At 48.8% G+C, this 17,063-nt stretch overlaps 1 protein-coding gene across 1 annotated transcript in view; it reads left to right on the forward strand.

Annotated features, from left to right (window-relative positions):
* Positions 1–17,063, forward strand: part of TNS1 (tensin 1) — a gene marked incomplete in the record, with an annotated part of 1,098,810 nt that overhangs the window by 810,727 nt on the left and 271,020 nt on the right. Inside the window, 5 exon segments of the mRNA XM_029605104.1 lie at positions 4,907–5,078; positions 9,041–9,091; positions 9,855–9,977; positions 12,141–12,145; positions 12,340–12,405. Coding sequence (XP_029460964.1) covers positions 4,907–5,078; positions 9,041–9,091; positions 9,855–9,977; positions 12,141–12,145; positions 12,340–12,405 — 417 coding nt within the window.

The following is a 17,063-nucleotide window of genomic DNA, read 5'->3' on the forward strand; positions in this document are numbered from 1 at the left end:
TCAAACAGAAGAACTAGACAGAGATCTGATCGAAGACATTCAAAACGTGGGAAAGAAGGGAGAAGTGTGGCTCGTTGGAGACTTTAATCTGCCGGATGTGGAATGGAGCATCCCTTCTGCAGAATCTGCAAGACGTAGGGAGATAGTGGATGCCCTGCAAGGAGCTCTGCTCAGACAAATGGTAATGGGACCCATGAGGGAGGGAACTAAACTCGACCTGGTGCTCACTAACGGGGATAACGTCTCTGATGTCCCGGTGGGTGCCCACCTCAGCACCAGTGATCATCAAACGGTGTGGTTTCATATCACAAAAAGAAATACGGAGAAGAAGCAAGAAGACCCGAGTTTTGAATTCAAAAATACAGACTTTGTGAAATGGGGAAGTACCTGGAGGTAGAACTGGAAGACTGGGAGAAAACAGGTGAGGTGGAACAACAGTGGGCCAAGCTAAAAGGAGCAATTACCAAAGGCAACAAATCCATATCAGGCTGATACAGTACCCGCGTTTGGACGCGCGTTTTTGACTTACTGAATAACGTGTGTCCAACCCCCAGAAACTAATAGCGCCCGCAACATGCAAATGCACGATGTTGATGGCCCTATTAGGTATTCCCGCGCGATTCAGTAAGTAAAATGTGCAGCCAAGCCACACATTTTACTTTCAGAAATTAGCGCCCAAGCCAAGGTAAGCGTTAAGTTTCTGCCAGCACTGGGAATATCATGGCAATATTAAGTCGGAGGTCCCAAAGTAAAAAATATTTAAAATTTAAAAAATCGGCCGCGGCTTGCGGGTTCAAAACCAGACGCTCAATTTTGCCGGCGTCAGTTTCCGAACCCATGGCTGTCAGCGGGTTTGAGAACCGACGCCGGCAAAATTGAGCATCGGCTGTCAAACCCGCTGACAGCCGCCGCTCCTGTCAAAAAAGAGGCGCTAGGGACGTGCTAGTGTCCCTAGCGCCTCTTTTTACCGCGGGCCTCATTTAAATACTGAATTGCGCGCCCCAGGAGAGTAGGCACTCTCCTGTGACTTTTACTGAATCGGCCTGTATGTTAGGAAAGTAAAGAAGAGTAAGAGGAAAAAGAAACCGATTTGGTTCTCTTAGGAGGTGGCTGAAAAGATAAAGATAAAAGAACAGTCTTCAGAAAGTATAAGGATCCCAAAATGAGGAACACAGGGAAGAACAGCTTGTAAAACTGAGGGAGACGAAGAAAGAAATCAGGAAGTCAGGCAGAGAGAGGATTGCCAAAGAGTTAAAATGAGGCGACAAAACATTTTTCAGATACATCGAGGAGAAGGTCTGAAGTGGTAAAGTGAAATCGAAAGTTCGAGGAGGAGAGACAAAAAAATGCCCAAAATATTAAACAAATACTTCAGTTCGGTGTTCGCTAAAGAAGACCCTATAGAGGGACCATTGCTGGCAGGGCCAGTGAGGCCAACTAGTTGGTTGCTTATGGCACTGACTACTAGGGGTGCTGAAGAGCAGCTGTGTGGTGCTGCGAGAGGAGCCTATCCCGCTCGCAGCAAAGAGGAGTAGAGATTTGCCAGCCGTGAATGAGAGAGGAGACCGGGGTGGGGTGCGGTGCAACCGGGGGGGGTGGGGGGCAGGCGCAAGGCAGAAGGCACCTAGGGCATCTAACACCCTTGCACCAGCCCTGGTTGCTGGTCGACAAGACTGTGGATGGTGATGGAGTAGACAGAAAAGAATGTACGAGAAGAGCTGAGAAAACTGAGAGTGGACAAGTCAATGAGTCGGATGAGGTACATCCCAAGATACTGAAGGAGCTCAGAGATGTGCTGGGGGTCCGCTGAAACACCTGTCCAATAGATCCCTGGAAACGGGAGTTATACCACGAGATTGGAAGAGAGCAGTGGTGGTCCCGCTTCACAAGAGTGGGAGCAGAGAGCAGGCTGGAAGCTACAGGTCGGTTACCCTCACCTCGGTGGTGGGAAAACTAATGGAGACTCTGCTGAAGGAAACGATAGGGAACTATCTACAATCCAGTAGGATCCCCAATGCAAGGCAGCATGGATTCACCAGGGGAAGGTCCTGCCAGAGAAATCTGATTGATTTTTTAAATTGGGTGACTCGAGATTGATTGGATCAGGGAAGAGTGCTCAATGTAATTTTTCTTGTAATTTAGTAAAGCTTTTGATACGGTTCCACATAGAAACTCATGAACAAAATGAGAAGCTTGGGAATGGGTGCCAAGGTAGTAGTGTGGATTGCAAACTTGTTGACTGACAAGAGACAGCGAGTAATGGTAAATGGAACTTACTCCGAAGAAAGAATGGTGATAAGTGGAGTGCCACAGGGATCGGTTTTGGGACCGATTCTGTTCAATATCTTTCTGAGCGACATTGCAGAGAACAGCTCTTCTGTGTTCAAAGAGAGAGAAGTTAAACTTTGTCTATTTATGGATGATACTAAGATCTGCAACAGAGTGGACACGTCTGAAGGAGTAGAGGAAATGAAAAGTGATTTAAGAAAGCTTGCAGACTGGTTGAGGATTTGGCAGCTGGGATTCAATGCCAAGAAGTGCAGAGTCCTGCATCTGGGGTGCAGTATCCAAAGAGCTGGATGTGATAGGGGGGTGAAAGACTGATGTGCATGGACTGGGAGAGGGACCTTGGGGTGATAGTGTCTGATCTGAAGGTGGTGAAGTAATGTGACAAGTTGATAGCTAAAGCCAGAAGGATGCTGGGCTGCACAGAGAGAGGAATCACCAGGAAGAAAAAGGAGGTGATGATGCCCTTGTACAGGTCCTTGGTGAGGCCTCACCTGGAGTATTGTGTTCAGTACTGGTGCCCGAATCTCAAAAAAGGATAAAGACAGGATAGAGGTGGTCTAAAGAAGAGCGACCAAAATAGTGTGGGGTCAGCATCAGAAGACTTATGAGGAGAGGCTGAAGGATCTGATTATGTATGCCCTGGAAGAGAGGAGGTGCAGGGGAGATAGGATACAGACCTTCAGATACCTGAAAGGTTTTAATGATGCATGAACTTCAAACCTTTTCCGTTGGAAAGAAATCAGTAGAACTAGGGGTCATGAAATGAAACTCCAGGGAGGACGACTCCAAACCAACGTCAGGAAATATTTCTTCATGGAGAGGATGGTGGATGCCTGGAATGCCCTTCCAGAGGAGGTGATGAAGACAAAAAGAATGAAAGAGTTCAAAGGGGCATGGGATAAACACTGAGGATCCCTAAAGGCTCGAGGATGGAAATGAAGAAAAGAGCACATGTGGTTAACTTGCTTGTGTGGCGGTTATTACCCTTAACCAATAAGTCTTGATACTGTTAATGCAACTCCAACATTGCTCTCTGCTTCTACATTAAGGGTAAAGAGAAATTGGATTCAAACAGCGTCCAGTGAGGGCCTTGATGTTTATGGTCTGGGAAACTGATAAGCATGGGGGTAACCTGCACAGAGCGGCAGATGCTGGCATAAGCTTGCTGGGCAGAGTGGGTGCATCATTTGGTCGTTTTCTTCCGTGATTTCTATGTTTCTATGTAATCCATTTACTCCTGGCTTTTTGACACCTCTGTGGGAGTCGGGGCAGATATCCTGGGTGTTGCTCAGATGAGGAGAGACAGTGTCTCAGGATCACAGGACTTATTCTACCAGATCTCACTGTAATCCATATTTTCTTGGGTTTCTGAATCTCTTGGAAGTTGAAGGTGATATTCTGGATGCTACTATGAAAGGGAGATTTTTGAAGCTTAGACAATTCCTGTTTCAGATGAATTAGCTCCTTTTTCATTGCAGTCAGTTGGAGGAAATTTAACAACCCTTAATTACCCGAATGTTAATTAATGCTTTGGAGCATAAGCACCAAACTGAATTAAAGACATTCTGCTCAGAACTGTTAGGGAGAGTGACTTGTAATGAGTTATCGTGAATGCTTATAAATTGTTTGATTTGCACTTATTTGTTATTACTCACGTAACCTAAGATTTTGGAAGAACTATATATGAAACATGGGGTGGGTGGGTGAGGAATCAAGGAAATTTGCATTAAGATACAGCAGAGGACATTGTCTCCTGCGCTGTAGATTCAGAAATCTGCATTAGATACAGGGAGGACCTGTCTCCTGCGCTGTGAGATTCAGAAATCTGCATTAGATACAGGGGAGGACCTTGTCTCCTGCGCTGTGATTCAGAAATCTGCATTAGATACAGGGGAGGACATTGTCTCCTGTGCTGTGAGATTCAGAAATCTGCATTAGATACAGGGGAGGACATTGTCTCCTGCGCTGTGAGATTCAGAAATCTGCATTAGATACAGGGGAGGAGATTGTCTCCTGCGCTGTGAGATTCAGAAATCTGCATTAGATACAGGGGAGGACATTGTCTCCTGCGCTGTGAGATTCAGAAATCTGCATTAGATACAGGGAGGACATTGTCTCCTGCGCTGTGAGATTCAGAAATCTGCATTAGATACAGCTTTTGTCTTTCAAATATTGATTTGAAGCCTTGATGATTGGCACTGCTGCTCACAAGTTTTAAAGTTGTGCTAATTGAACCCATTTTGTGGGAGATTAAGTTTGGAATGGATAACTGGATACAATATTTTTATCCCCATTCACTATGAGTTCTCTGCATCCAGCAGCAGCATCCAGAGACACAAGGTAGCTGAGCATATTTTCAATTTTTGTAGAATTTTCTATATAGCAACAGAGTTTAAAGAGAGGTGAACTTAAAGCTGTTAATAAGTGTATCCAGCCATGATTATAACCTTCAGGGCTAGTGAACAACGAAAGGGGGGTCTCTACCTGGCCAAGCAGAAGTAGGCGTGGTACCTTGGACACATTGATCCTATGTCCAGCCAGATCCAGAGCAGACAGGAAATGCCGACATGCAACCATCGCGTGGTGAGATGGTCCCAGACTCTCCTTCTTCCTCTAGGAGTGCCAGCCTCACCCACACCATGGAGGACAGCTGTGAGTTGGACCTGCTGTACATCACTGAGAGGATCATATCTGTCACCTTCTCAAGTGCCACAGAGGAGCCCACCTTCCGCAGCAACCTGAAGGAAGTGGCACAGATGCTGAAATCCAAGCATGGTGACAACTACCTGGTAAGGAGCTCTCAACGATACATGAGAGAGACTGCAGGGATGCCTGCTGACAGACCTCCCAGTAAATAGTGTGAGACACTGCAAGGGTTATCCACTGAGAGATCACCCAGCAATCGGATACCGTACGAATCATTGAATAAATTCTCCTGCTCTGTAGCAAGCGCTACCACTAACAGATGACTCTTCTGTGCCATACGCAGTGGTAACACTGAGTGATGACCGAGTCTTCCCCCCTCCCCCCCCCCCCCCCCCCACCGTATTCACTAGACTTCGAGTGATGGCTCCCTTTCAGTGAACCTGCAGTAATCCTGACTGGACTCTCCCCCCTCACACTAACACTTACTGATATGTCCCCCTGCAGTGTACACGGCACTAACACTGACTGCTGACTTCCCCCCACAGCTCACTCTACACTAACACTGACTGATGAGTCCCCCCACAGCTCACTCTACACTAACACTGACTGATGACTCCCTCTGCAGCACCCCAACACTAACACTGAGTGATGCCTCCTTACACTGCACCTCCTACACTTAACACTGACTGATGACTCCTCCCCACAGCTCACTCTACGCTCACACTTACTGATGACTCCCCCACTGCATCTCCTATACTAACACTTACTGATGACTCCCCCACTGCATCTCCTACACTAACACCTGATGACTCTCCCACTGCATCTCCTACACTAACACTGACTGATGCCTCCCCCACAGCACACCCTACACTAACACTGACTGACCTCCCCCCTGCACTCCTACACTAACACTGACTGATGACTCCTCCCCACTGCACATCCTACACTAACACTGACTGATGATCCTCCCCACTGCACATCCTACACTAACACTGACTGATGACTCCTCCCCACTGCACATCCTACCTAACACTGACTGATGACTCCCCCACAGCACACCCTACACGAACACTGACTGATGCCCTTCCCCACTGCACCTCCTACACTAACACTGACTGATGCCTCCCTCTGCAGAACCTCTACACTAACACTGACTATGCCTCCCCCACTGCACCTCCTACACTAACACTGACTGATGCCTCCCCCACTGCACCTCCTACACTAACACTGACTGATGACTCCCCCACAGCACCTCCTACACTAACACTGACTGATGCCTCCCCCACTGCACCTCCTACACTAACACTGACTGATGCCTCCCCCACTGCACCTCCTACACTAACACTGACTGATGACTCCCTCTGCAGAACCCCTAAACTAACATTGATGGATAACTCCCCCACAGCCTACACTAACACTGACTGATGCCTCCCCCACTGCATCTCCTACACTAACACTGACTGATGACTCCTCCCCACTGCACATCCTACCTAACACTGACTGATGACTCCTCCCCAGCACATCCTCACTAACACTGACTGATGACTCCCCCCCACAGCACACCCTACACGAACACTGACTGATGCCTTCCCCACTGCACCTCCTACTAACACTGACTGATGCCTCCCTCTGCAGAACCTCTACACTAACACTGACTAATGCCTCCCCCACTGCACCCTACACTAACACTGACTGATGCCTCCCCCACTGCACCTCTACACTAACACTGACTGATGACTACCCCCACAGCACCTCTTACACTAACACTGACTGATGCCTCCCCACTGCACCTCCTACACTAACACTGACTGATGCCTCCCCCACTGCACCTCCTACACTAACACTGACTGATGCCTCCCCCCACTGCACCTCCTACACTAACACTGACTGATGCCTCCCCCACTGCACCTCCTACACTAACACTGACTGATGCCTCCCCCACTGCACCTCCTACACTAACACTGACTGATGACTCCCTCTGCAGAACCCCTAAACTAACATGATGGATAACTCCCCACAGCCTACACTAACACTGATGATGCCTCCCCCACTGCACTCCTACACTAACACTGACTGATGACTCCTCCCCACTGCACATCCTACACTGACTGATGACTACCCCTGCAGAACCTCTACACTAACACTGACTGATGACTCCCCCACAGCTCACTCTACGCTCACACTTACTGATGACTCCCCAGCTTACTCTACGCTCACACTTACTGATGACTCCCTCACTGCACCTCCTACACTAACACTGACTGATGACTACCCCTGCAGAACCTCTACACTAACTGACTGATGCCTCCCCCACTGCACCTCCTACACTAACACTGACTGATGACTACCCCTGCAGAACCTCTACACTAACACTGACTGATGCCTCCCCCACTGCACCTCCTACACTAACACTGACTGATGACTCCCTCTGCAGAACCCCTAAACTAACATTGATGGATAACTCCCCCACAGCCTACACTAACACTGACTGATGCCTCCCCCACTGCACCTCCTACACTAACACTGACTGATGACTACCCCACTGCATCGCCTACACTAACACTGACTGATGACTCCCCACAGCTCACTCTACGCTCACACTTACTGATGACTCCCTCACTGCACCTCCTACACTAACACTGACTGATGCCTCCCCCACTGCACCTCCTACACTAACCCTGACTGATGCCTCCCCCACTGCACCTCTTACACTAACACTGACTGATGACTCCCCCACAGCACCTCCTACACTAACACTGACTGATGCCTCCCCCACTGCACCTCCTACAGTAACACTGACTGTTGTCTCCCCCACTGCACCTCCTACACTAACACTGACTGATGACTCCCCCACTGCACCTCCTACACTAACACTGACTGATGACTACCCCACTGCATCGCCTACACTAACACTGACTGATGACTCCCCCACTGCACCTCCTACACTAATACTGACTGACTACCCCACTGCACCTCCTACACTAACACTGACTGATGCCTCCCCCACTGCACCTCCTACACTAACACTGACTGTTGTCTCCCCCACTGCACCTCCTACACTAATACTGACTGATGACTACCCCACTGCATCGCCTACACTAACACTGACTGATGACTCCCCCACTGCACCTCCTACACTAATACTGACTGATGTCCCCCACTGCACCTCCTACACTAACACTGACTGATGCCTCCCCCACTGCACCTCCTACACTAACACTGACTGTTGTCTCCCCCACTGCACCTCCTACACTAACACTGACTGATGCCTCCCCCACTGCACCTCCTACACTAATACTGACTGATGACTACCCCACTGCATCGCCTACACTAACACTGACTGATGACTACCCCTGCAGAACCTCTACACTAACTGACTGATGCCCCCCCACTGCACCTCCTACACTAACACTGACTGATGCCTCCCCCACTGCACCTCCTACACTAACACTGACTGATGACTACCCCTGCAGAACCTCTACACTAACACTGACTGATGCCTTCCCCTGCAATTTACCCTGCACTAACACTGAGCTGTCCATATTCAGCTACATAGCACGTAAGCAATTTATCAGCTAAAATTAGCAGGGTAAATTGTTATGGCTATTCAGTGGATTGCTGCTGGTTATGTGCTCTGCTGAATATTGATAAAGTGCTCTTTAGCCCCATAAACCTATCTGGCTAACTTTAGGACTGCTCTCCAGCATGAGCAAGGCTTAGTTGGATGAGTTATCCAGAATCTTCAGAGTGTAAAAATTGTCAGGATAACTTATCTGGCTAACCTCTTCACCCCGGCATGCCTCCAAGTAGTATTATTAGGCTAACTACTTAGACAGATAAGTTGGAGACAGAGTGAAAGAATTTTGTCTGGCTAAATCCTGAACTTAGCTGGACAAACCATTTGAATATTGACCCCCGAGTAACTTCCCCTGTGATGTACAGTTAGTCCTGATTTCCAGCCTTTGGTGGGACTGGAGCACATCGGTCATCAGCGGTCAGGGAAGGCCTCTCTCTGTTTATACTGATTCTTCCTACTCCTCTCTCTCAGAATGTAACTGTAACATTTCTACTTTTAAGTAAATCTCCCTCTCTTTCTTTGTTCAAGCTTTTCAACCTGTCGGAGCGGAGACATGACATCAGCAAGCTCCACTCCAAGGTAAGCTGTGCTGGGAGAGCATAAAAAGGGGCTGTTTGCCTGCTGATAATGCCCTGATTTTACTGAAGCCCTGAGCATCGTGCAGCTCTGTTTTCTCTCCTTAAGATTTCTCCTCAGTCTGATTCCACTTTCTCTCACACCAGATTTCATTGATTGACTCTCTTTCTCACCTTTTTCTTCTTTCTTTGAAAATTAAATTATTAATGTGAATTTTATTCTGGTGACGTATAAGTTTTTGTTTATAGCTTATAAGCTAATGTTCATAGCAAAACTTATAAAAGTCTGTATTTAGATGCATTTAAAGATAAGTCAAAAGTTATCTATCTAAATGAATATTTTGGCACTTATCTGGCTAAATTCTTGCCCGATAACTTTATTTCTGGCTAACATTTGGCTGGATAAGTCCAGGGCATTCCAGGGCTATAACTGGGAGGAGTTGAGTTAGCTGGATAACTTATCCATCTAAAAAAAATAAAGTAAAATAACTTATCCAGCTAACTCTGGTTGGCCCATACATCTGCCCTAAAGTTAACTGAATAAACGTATCCGGCTAGCTTTAAGATAGGGGCATATATTTTAGTGGTGCGGCATCGCCGTTGAATACATAGTCAAAGTTAGCTGCATAAGTTTATTTGTCTAACTAGCTGAGCCTCACAGCAGCTGAATATGGACTTTTAGTGTATTGACCACCTCCGGAATAATTTAGAGTCCCTGGCCCCCACCTCTAGCTCTGTCTTTTCTCTTCCCATTCTTCTCGCTGTAGGTGTTGGATTTTGGTTGGCCGGACCTCCATGCTCCTGCCTTGGAGAAGGTCTGCAGTATCTGCAAAGCCATGGATACGTGGCTGAATGCTGACCCGCACAATGTGGTCGTCATCCACAACAAGGTCAGGAGCTTTCTCCAGGCTTGACAGGGGAACCTGGACTTATAGCATCGTTTATCACTGTTACAATACCTTACACTTAAAGTCTTGCATGCAGAGACGATTTCTTTTGTGTTTTGATGGATCCTTCTTTTACGCTTCCGTTCATATTTGGCAAGAAACTGGGCCAAGTGCTAGTGATGAGGTTCTGCACCCCACTGACAAAGCCAAAGATCTGCAGAGTTGGTTAGCATGAAAGGACATTAGATGTCCATTGAGTCCAAACTTCTTCTGGTTGTCGAAGAGCTCCCTCTATGTGGAAATCAAAGGACAAAGCCATAAATAGTGAGGCTCCCTGGCCCAGCCCTTTCCTTCAGAGCCTGACGATGCCTCAAACCCACCAAGCTAAGTCTTCTAAAAAAGTTTCTTTTGCAGTTACTTAAAAGCTGATACAGTAAGCTCCATGTGAAATCGGGTGCTCAGTGTTGAGCGCCCGCTGTCCCAACGCGCGCCCAGCCCCTCTCCTGGTCACGTGATCCTGTATTTAAATGAGGGGGTCGCACTAAAAAGGAGGAGCTAGGGACGATTACGCACCCTATCGGCTCCTTGGCCCAGGAGAGGTGGCTCTGTCAGCGGATTCAGGAAACAGACGCTCAGTTTTATGAGCATTGCTTTTCCAAACCCGCTGACAGCCATGGGTTAGGAAAATGGACGCCGGTAAAATTGAGCATCCGTTTTCCTGACTGGCCGGCATATTTCTACATTTTTAAAATTTAAAAAAAAAAATTTTTAATTTGTTTTTTTTTAACATTTTTTGTTTCTCTGACTTAATATCGCTAGGATATTAAGTGGGAGGGTGTACAGAAAAGCTTGGCCGCACATTATTTTCAGTGTCCTGGGTGCATAACTAATAGCCTCATCAACACTAGCATTTGCATGTGATGAGCGCTATTAGCTTCGGGGAGGAGGGTTGGACGTGCGTTTTCAATGTGCTAAACCCCTACTCCATAAGAGGTAGTGGACCTGTGTCGAAAACGCGCATCCAACCGCGGGTAAAACTGCGCTCAGTCGCGTGCACGTTACAGAATCAGCCTGCTAGTGTTGTGTCCTTGGTAAAACCTTCCCTAATGCCGCAGGTTTTCTGAGTCTAGCGAGGGTTGTGCTTCTTCAGTAGGAGTTGCGTGCTCTGGCTCCACATCCCATGCACATGGACAGAATGAGCAGGGGATGCATGAGCAGCTTTACCAGTGCAGGCAAAAGACTGGCAAGGGGATAAAGAAAGCCTGGGACATTGACAGACTCAGAGGGTTTTCCTTGGGGGGAGGGGGGGGGTGGTGGCAGGGGAGAGGGTACAGGTAGAAATGAAGGTTGGGTCTGTAGTATTGCAGTAGAAAGAGAAGATGGGGCAGACTTGTAGGGGGTCCCGATAGTGCGGATTTGCCCTGAATTTCTGTGTTGGATTCTTCCACTGCAAGAAACAAGAGACCTTTCCTTCTCACGTCCCTTTCAACTTAACTTTCATAAAATATGAACAAATGAGATATTTATAGAGTCTTCTCACATTAGGGGCAATTTTAAAATTCTGGTTTGGGACAAAGTCTGTGGTACTTTCTCGTTGAGGCTTGCTGGGGTACAGCGGACCCTCGGACATTTGCTCCTGCTTCCTCTGCAGGGACATTTTATTTTCATTGAAAACAACACATATAGAGTTGAAACCACATGAGTTATTTTTCTCTCCTGACCGAAATATGCCCTGGGAACACCTCTCTTGGTGCTGCTTAAGTTCAAATGTTGTGGGACGTTGATTATGGATTTTAGCTGCATTGAATGAAGGACATTTTCAATAGACGATTAATGTGAACAAAATTCTTTGTTCCCACATAAATGGCTTTGAAAATTGCCCTCTAGAAGTTCATATATCTGCTATTTGGGATCCTGCCAGGTACCTGTGATCTGGATTGACCTCTGTTGGAAAGAGGATACTGGGCTTGATGGACCTTTGGTCTGACCCAGTATGGCAGTTCTTATGCGAGTGGTATCTGTTCGTGTATACGGATCTTACGTCTCACAATCGGAACTGCTTACCAGGCCTGGATGGTCTGTTGAAACACTCCATACTGAAAGGAGAAGAATAAAATACCAGGAAAGATGGAGAGCAGTTCTGTGAGCAGCTGACTGGAAGAGGAGGGCGTGTCTTCCTGTCACCTGTACAGGAAACAGTTCTCGCCAGGTCAGCGCTGAGTGCAGCCACCTGGGAATTCAAACACCATGCGCCTCCCTCCATTAGTCAGCAGGAAAGCAGGTGGCAGAACATGCAGCTTTGGGATATGTTAGGCAGGTGGCACCTCTAGCTGCTATCTGACTGCACTTCCTCTTGATCTTGCAGGGAAAACCGAGGACGGCCGGGCGTGGTCATTGCAGCCTACATGCACTACAATAATATTTCTGCCAGGTATGTGTTTCTAATCCCTCTCCCACAGTTCATCTGCATGGAAAGGATTGTAACAGGGCAGCTGTGTGTGTGTGTGTGTATGTGTGTGATATGCTGGTTTCTTTATGCACAGCTCTGCTCTTGTAGTTTGGTGCCTGCCTCAGACTCACCTCCGACACGCACTCGTTTCTGACTGGGAACAGCTGAGTCTGGGCCCTGTTTCCAGAATATTCAGGGGAGGTCTTTATCTCCAGCCATCAGATGGGGTTATAATAGTTGAAAGTCACAGAAATCATGTGATCTCATTGTATCTGGCAATCACACATGGGATGCGGTGTTACTATTTCTGGCAGTCCCAGGGTGTGGTTTTCTGTCTCCTGGATTCCTATGCAGGATGTATCTGTCGGTGTGTAATGACTGTGAGCCCTTGTGCTGTGGCGAGGTCAATGCAACTTAGTAGGCAAACCTACTAGGCCCCACTGACAGCTGGTGAACATGCCCTGGACTGGGACGAGATGGAGCTTCACCTAAACCTGCCCCATTCCCTGCAGGTTCAGCCTTGGGTTCCAGGGGCCAGCAGGACATGGGTCCCGAGGGCGGTCCAAGAGAGAGTTCAGAGATGGGCCAAAAGCCATGGTAGGCAGCGGTCAAAGCATAGAAAGGGTTTCTGGCAAGGTCAGATCCAGGCAGCAGGAAAGAGAGTAGTCCATGTCCCTGTCCACAGTTGAAGTCAAGTCCGGTGGAGCAGTCAGAAGTTCTAGAAAGGTACGGAACAAGGATGAGGCAGGCTAGGGAAGGCAAGGCTGGGACCAGAGCAACACACACTGCGCTAGGTAAGGGGACCTAATAATTCCTAATTGGAAGCGCGGCTGGGGTTTAAATACTCAGTCGTGCCAACATCATCAAGGTGCGCTGCTGCTACTATTCCTGCTGTGGGGCCTATATTAAATGCACACAGGCTGGGAGTGATGGCAGCGTCGGAGGGGCAGCATCAATGGCATCTGTGTGACTGCAGCCAGCCAAACGTAACAGTACCTCCCCAGGCCTGAATACTTTTACCATCTGGGGAACTGGCTAGTTAGGCATAGGTTTCAGAGGAGGTTCCGAGAATTCTTCAGTTTCAAAGAAACATGAAAGAGTATCAGTCCGTTGATCCTCTTCTGCAGGAGGGAATCCTTTGGAAGAAGGAAAGCATGACTCTTGGTTCCCTGAGTAGTCATGTTGAGTAAGGACAGCCCCTGCCTCATGGCAGTGACCTCTTCCTCCAAGACGAAGGGCTTTGAGGAATCTGGTGGTTGGTAGAGCTGTGAGGCAACAGGTTCCTAAGCTGTGGATTGCCCACGTCAGTAAGTGTTGTGTACTGGAGCGGCCAACCCATCAGTACAGGCAAGATGGTCCAAGCCGCCGGAGGCAGGATCCAAGTGGAACAATGCTCCTGAGAGGAGGGGCCCCAATAGGTAATCTGCAGTGTAGGCCAGTCGATAGAAGGTTAGTGGAGTCTGAGCAAGGGCAACCTGAGAATGACAGGGTTGACTGTCTTGGATAGAACATAGAACTTAATGTTTTCCTGATGTGAACCAATATGCATAGTGATGGGTAAGGTGGCCGTGGTCAAGTAGTCAGGGAGAGGCTCACCATTGACAGAAGAAATGGTGCGGGCTGTGGTCAAGATGGTGCAGCAACAACTCCTAGATAAAATTTCTCCCCAATCTGGAATCAAGTAATACCTCTGTCTAGGCAGTGTGCTCCCTGAAGGTGAGGCACACAGGCTGTAGAGTGGAGCCCGGGTGGCTCGGGACTGCCTTTCTGACTAGGCCCCCATTCTGACGTTTGCCCAACTTCTCAGGGCAGTGGCTAGCAAAATGCTCCTGTGCGGGGTGTAGTAGAGGCAGAGGTTATGCTATCTTCGCCTCCATTTTTCTTCCTCCGAGATTTACCCAACTGCATGGGGTCTTCAGGGGAGATAACCATCATGGGGTCTGAAGCAGGCTTCAGGGGCTGCTGGAAGTCAGTAGCCTAATGGATGGATCGGTGGGATGTGGTCTTCTCCTGGGCTTGTTCCTGGAACCTTAAATCCACATGGATAGCCACGGCAATGAGTGCTTCCAGAGAATGGAAGATCTCAACTGGCCAGCTCATCCTTTATTCTTCCAGCTAGCCCTTGCCAGAAGATGGCCATTTGGTTGTCTTCACCCCAGCCAAACTCGGAGGCCAGAATGCAAGATTCTACAGCATCGTTGCCTACGGTGCAAGTGCTTGGTGGGTAAGTAGCAATTCTATGACTGCAGGCGAGACGCAGCCAGGCTTGTCAAAAATCAAGCAAAGCTGTTGTACAAAGTTATTGAAGTTCCCAAGGAGTTGGTCGCCTTATTCCCACAAGAGAGAAACCCAGGCGAGGGCAGGGCCATCCAATAAGGAGAGTATGTATGTCACGTTGACATGATTTGAGGGGAAGCGAGCTGCCTAAAGTTCAAAGTGCAACTTACATAAATTGAGTAAACCCCTGCATCCCATGGGGTCGCCACCATACCTGGGAAGTGGCAGAATACGCAGCATGGATTCCGAGGTCCTAGTAGGCGCAGGTGGAGGATTCATCGGAGCTGGAACTGGAGCAGGTAGTTGGCTCTACATAGTGTCCAATCACTGAAAAAGACCGTGAAGTAATCCAGTCACATGATTAAGTTGCTGCTGGGCTTGCTGGGTTAAACCTTGGAGGAGACTAGCTCGGGAATTCTACTGGTCTTCATGCTGCTTCACCTGGAGGGCCAATGCAGTAGTGGTCTGGGCTGGGAACATGTCTGCTGAGTTCATGGCCTCAGCAGTCTGTAATGATTGTGAGCCCTTGTGCTGTGGTGAGGTCAATGCAAACTAGTAGGTGAACCTACTAGGCCCTGCCAACAGCTGGCGAACACGCTGTGGCCTGGGACAAGATAGGGCTTCGTCGAAACCAGTCCTGTTCCCCTCAGGTTGAGCGTTTGGGTTCCAGGGATTGGCAGGACAGGTGAGTCCTAAGGGCAGTCACTTGAGAGAGTACTGAGATGGCCGAAAGTCAGGGCAGGCAGCAAACAGGGTGTCGTCAGCGGGCCAGGGAGTAGTCAGTGTCTGTAGTTGAAGTCAGAGCCAGTTGAGCAGTCAGATCAGCTGGAAAGGTGCAGAGCAAGGATGAGGCTGGATGAGGCACGGCTGGGCAAGGCAGGCTTGGACGAGGCAAGGGTGGATAATGAAGGCTTGGACGAGGCAGGCAAGGTGGGTACCGCAGCAACACCCGCTGCGCTTGTTAAGGGACCTGTTGCTGTGGCAATAGCTGAAAGCGCGGCTGGGTTCAAATTCCCAGCCGCACCAACGTCATCAAGGTGCGCCACTGCCGCTATTGCTGCCGTGGAGCCTATAAAAGCTGCAGTTGCATTCACCCAGGAAGGGCCGGGCCAGAGAGCAATAGCGCATCACATAAAGTGTAGTCTCACTGTCCCTGCTAGTCACACAAAGGGTGTAACCTCGCTGTCTCTAGCAGTCACACACTTGGTGCGGTCTCACGTAAATTTCAGTCAATGCAGGGTGTGGTCTCACTGACTCTAGCAGTCACATGTAGGGTGGAGTCTACTTCCTGAATGACACGCAGGGTGTGGTCTCACTGACTCTAGCAGTCACATGTAAGGTGGAGTCTCACTTCCTGAATGACACGCAGGGTGTGGTCTCACTGACTCTAGCAGTCACATGTAGGGTGGAGTCTCACTTCCTGAATGACACGCAGGGTGTGGTCTCACTGACTCTAGCAGTCACATGTAGGGTGGAGTCTCACTTCCTGAATGACACGCAGGGTGTGGTCTCACTGACTCTAGCAGTCACATGTAGGGTGGAGTCTCACTTCCTGAATGACACGCAGGGTGTTTTCTCACTGACTCTAGCAGTCACATGTAGGGTGGAGTCTCACTTCCTGAATGACACGCAGGGTGTGGTCTCACTGACTCTAGCAGTCACATGTAGGGTGGAGTCTCACTTCCTGAATGACACGCAGGGTGTGGTCTCACTGACTCTAGCAGTCACATGTAGGGTGGAGTCTCACTTCCTGAATGACACGCAGGGTGTGGTCTCACTGACTCTAGCAGTCACATGTAGGGTGGAGTCTCACTTCCTGAATGACACGCAGGGTGTGGTCTCACTGACTCTAGCAGTCACATGTAGGGTGGAGTCTCACTTCCTGAATGACACGCAGGGTGTGGTCTCACTGACTCTAGCAGTCACATGTAGGGTGGAGTCTCACTTCCTGAATGACACGCAGGGTGTGGTCTCACTGACTCTAGCAGTCACATGTAGGGTGGAGTCTCACTTCCTGAATGACACGCAGGGTGTGGTCTCACTGACTCTAGCAGTCACATGTAGGGTGGAGTCTCACTTCCTGAATGACACGCAGGGTGTGGTCTCACTGACTCTAGCAGTCACATAGGGTGGAGTCTCACTTCCTGAATGACACGCAGGGTGTGGTCTCACTGACTCTAGCAGTCACATGTAGGGTGGAGTCTCACTTCCTGAATGACACGCAGGGTGTGGTCTCACTGACTCTAGCAGTCACATGTAGGGTGGAGTCTCACTTCCTGAATGACACGCAGGGTGTGGTCTCACTGACTCTAGCAGTCACATGTAGGGTGGAGTCTCACTTCCTGAATGACACGCAGGGTGTG

The sequence above is a fragment of the Rhinatrema bivittatum genome, chromosome 6 (assembly GCF_901001135.1).
Source record: "Rhinatrema bivittatum chromosome 6, aRhiBiv1.1, whole genome shotgun sequence".
Taxonomy (NCBI): Eukaryota; Metazoa; Chordata; class Amphibia; order Gymnophiona; family Rhinatrematidae; genus Rhinatrema; species Rhinatrema bivittatum.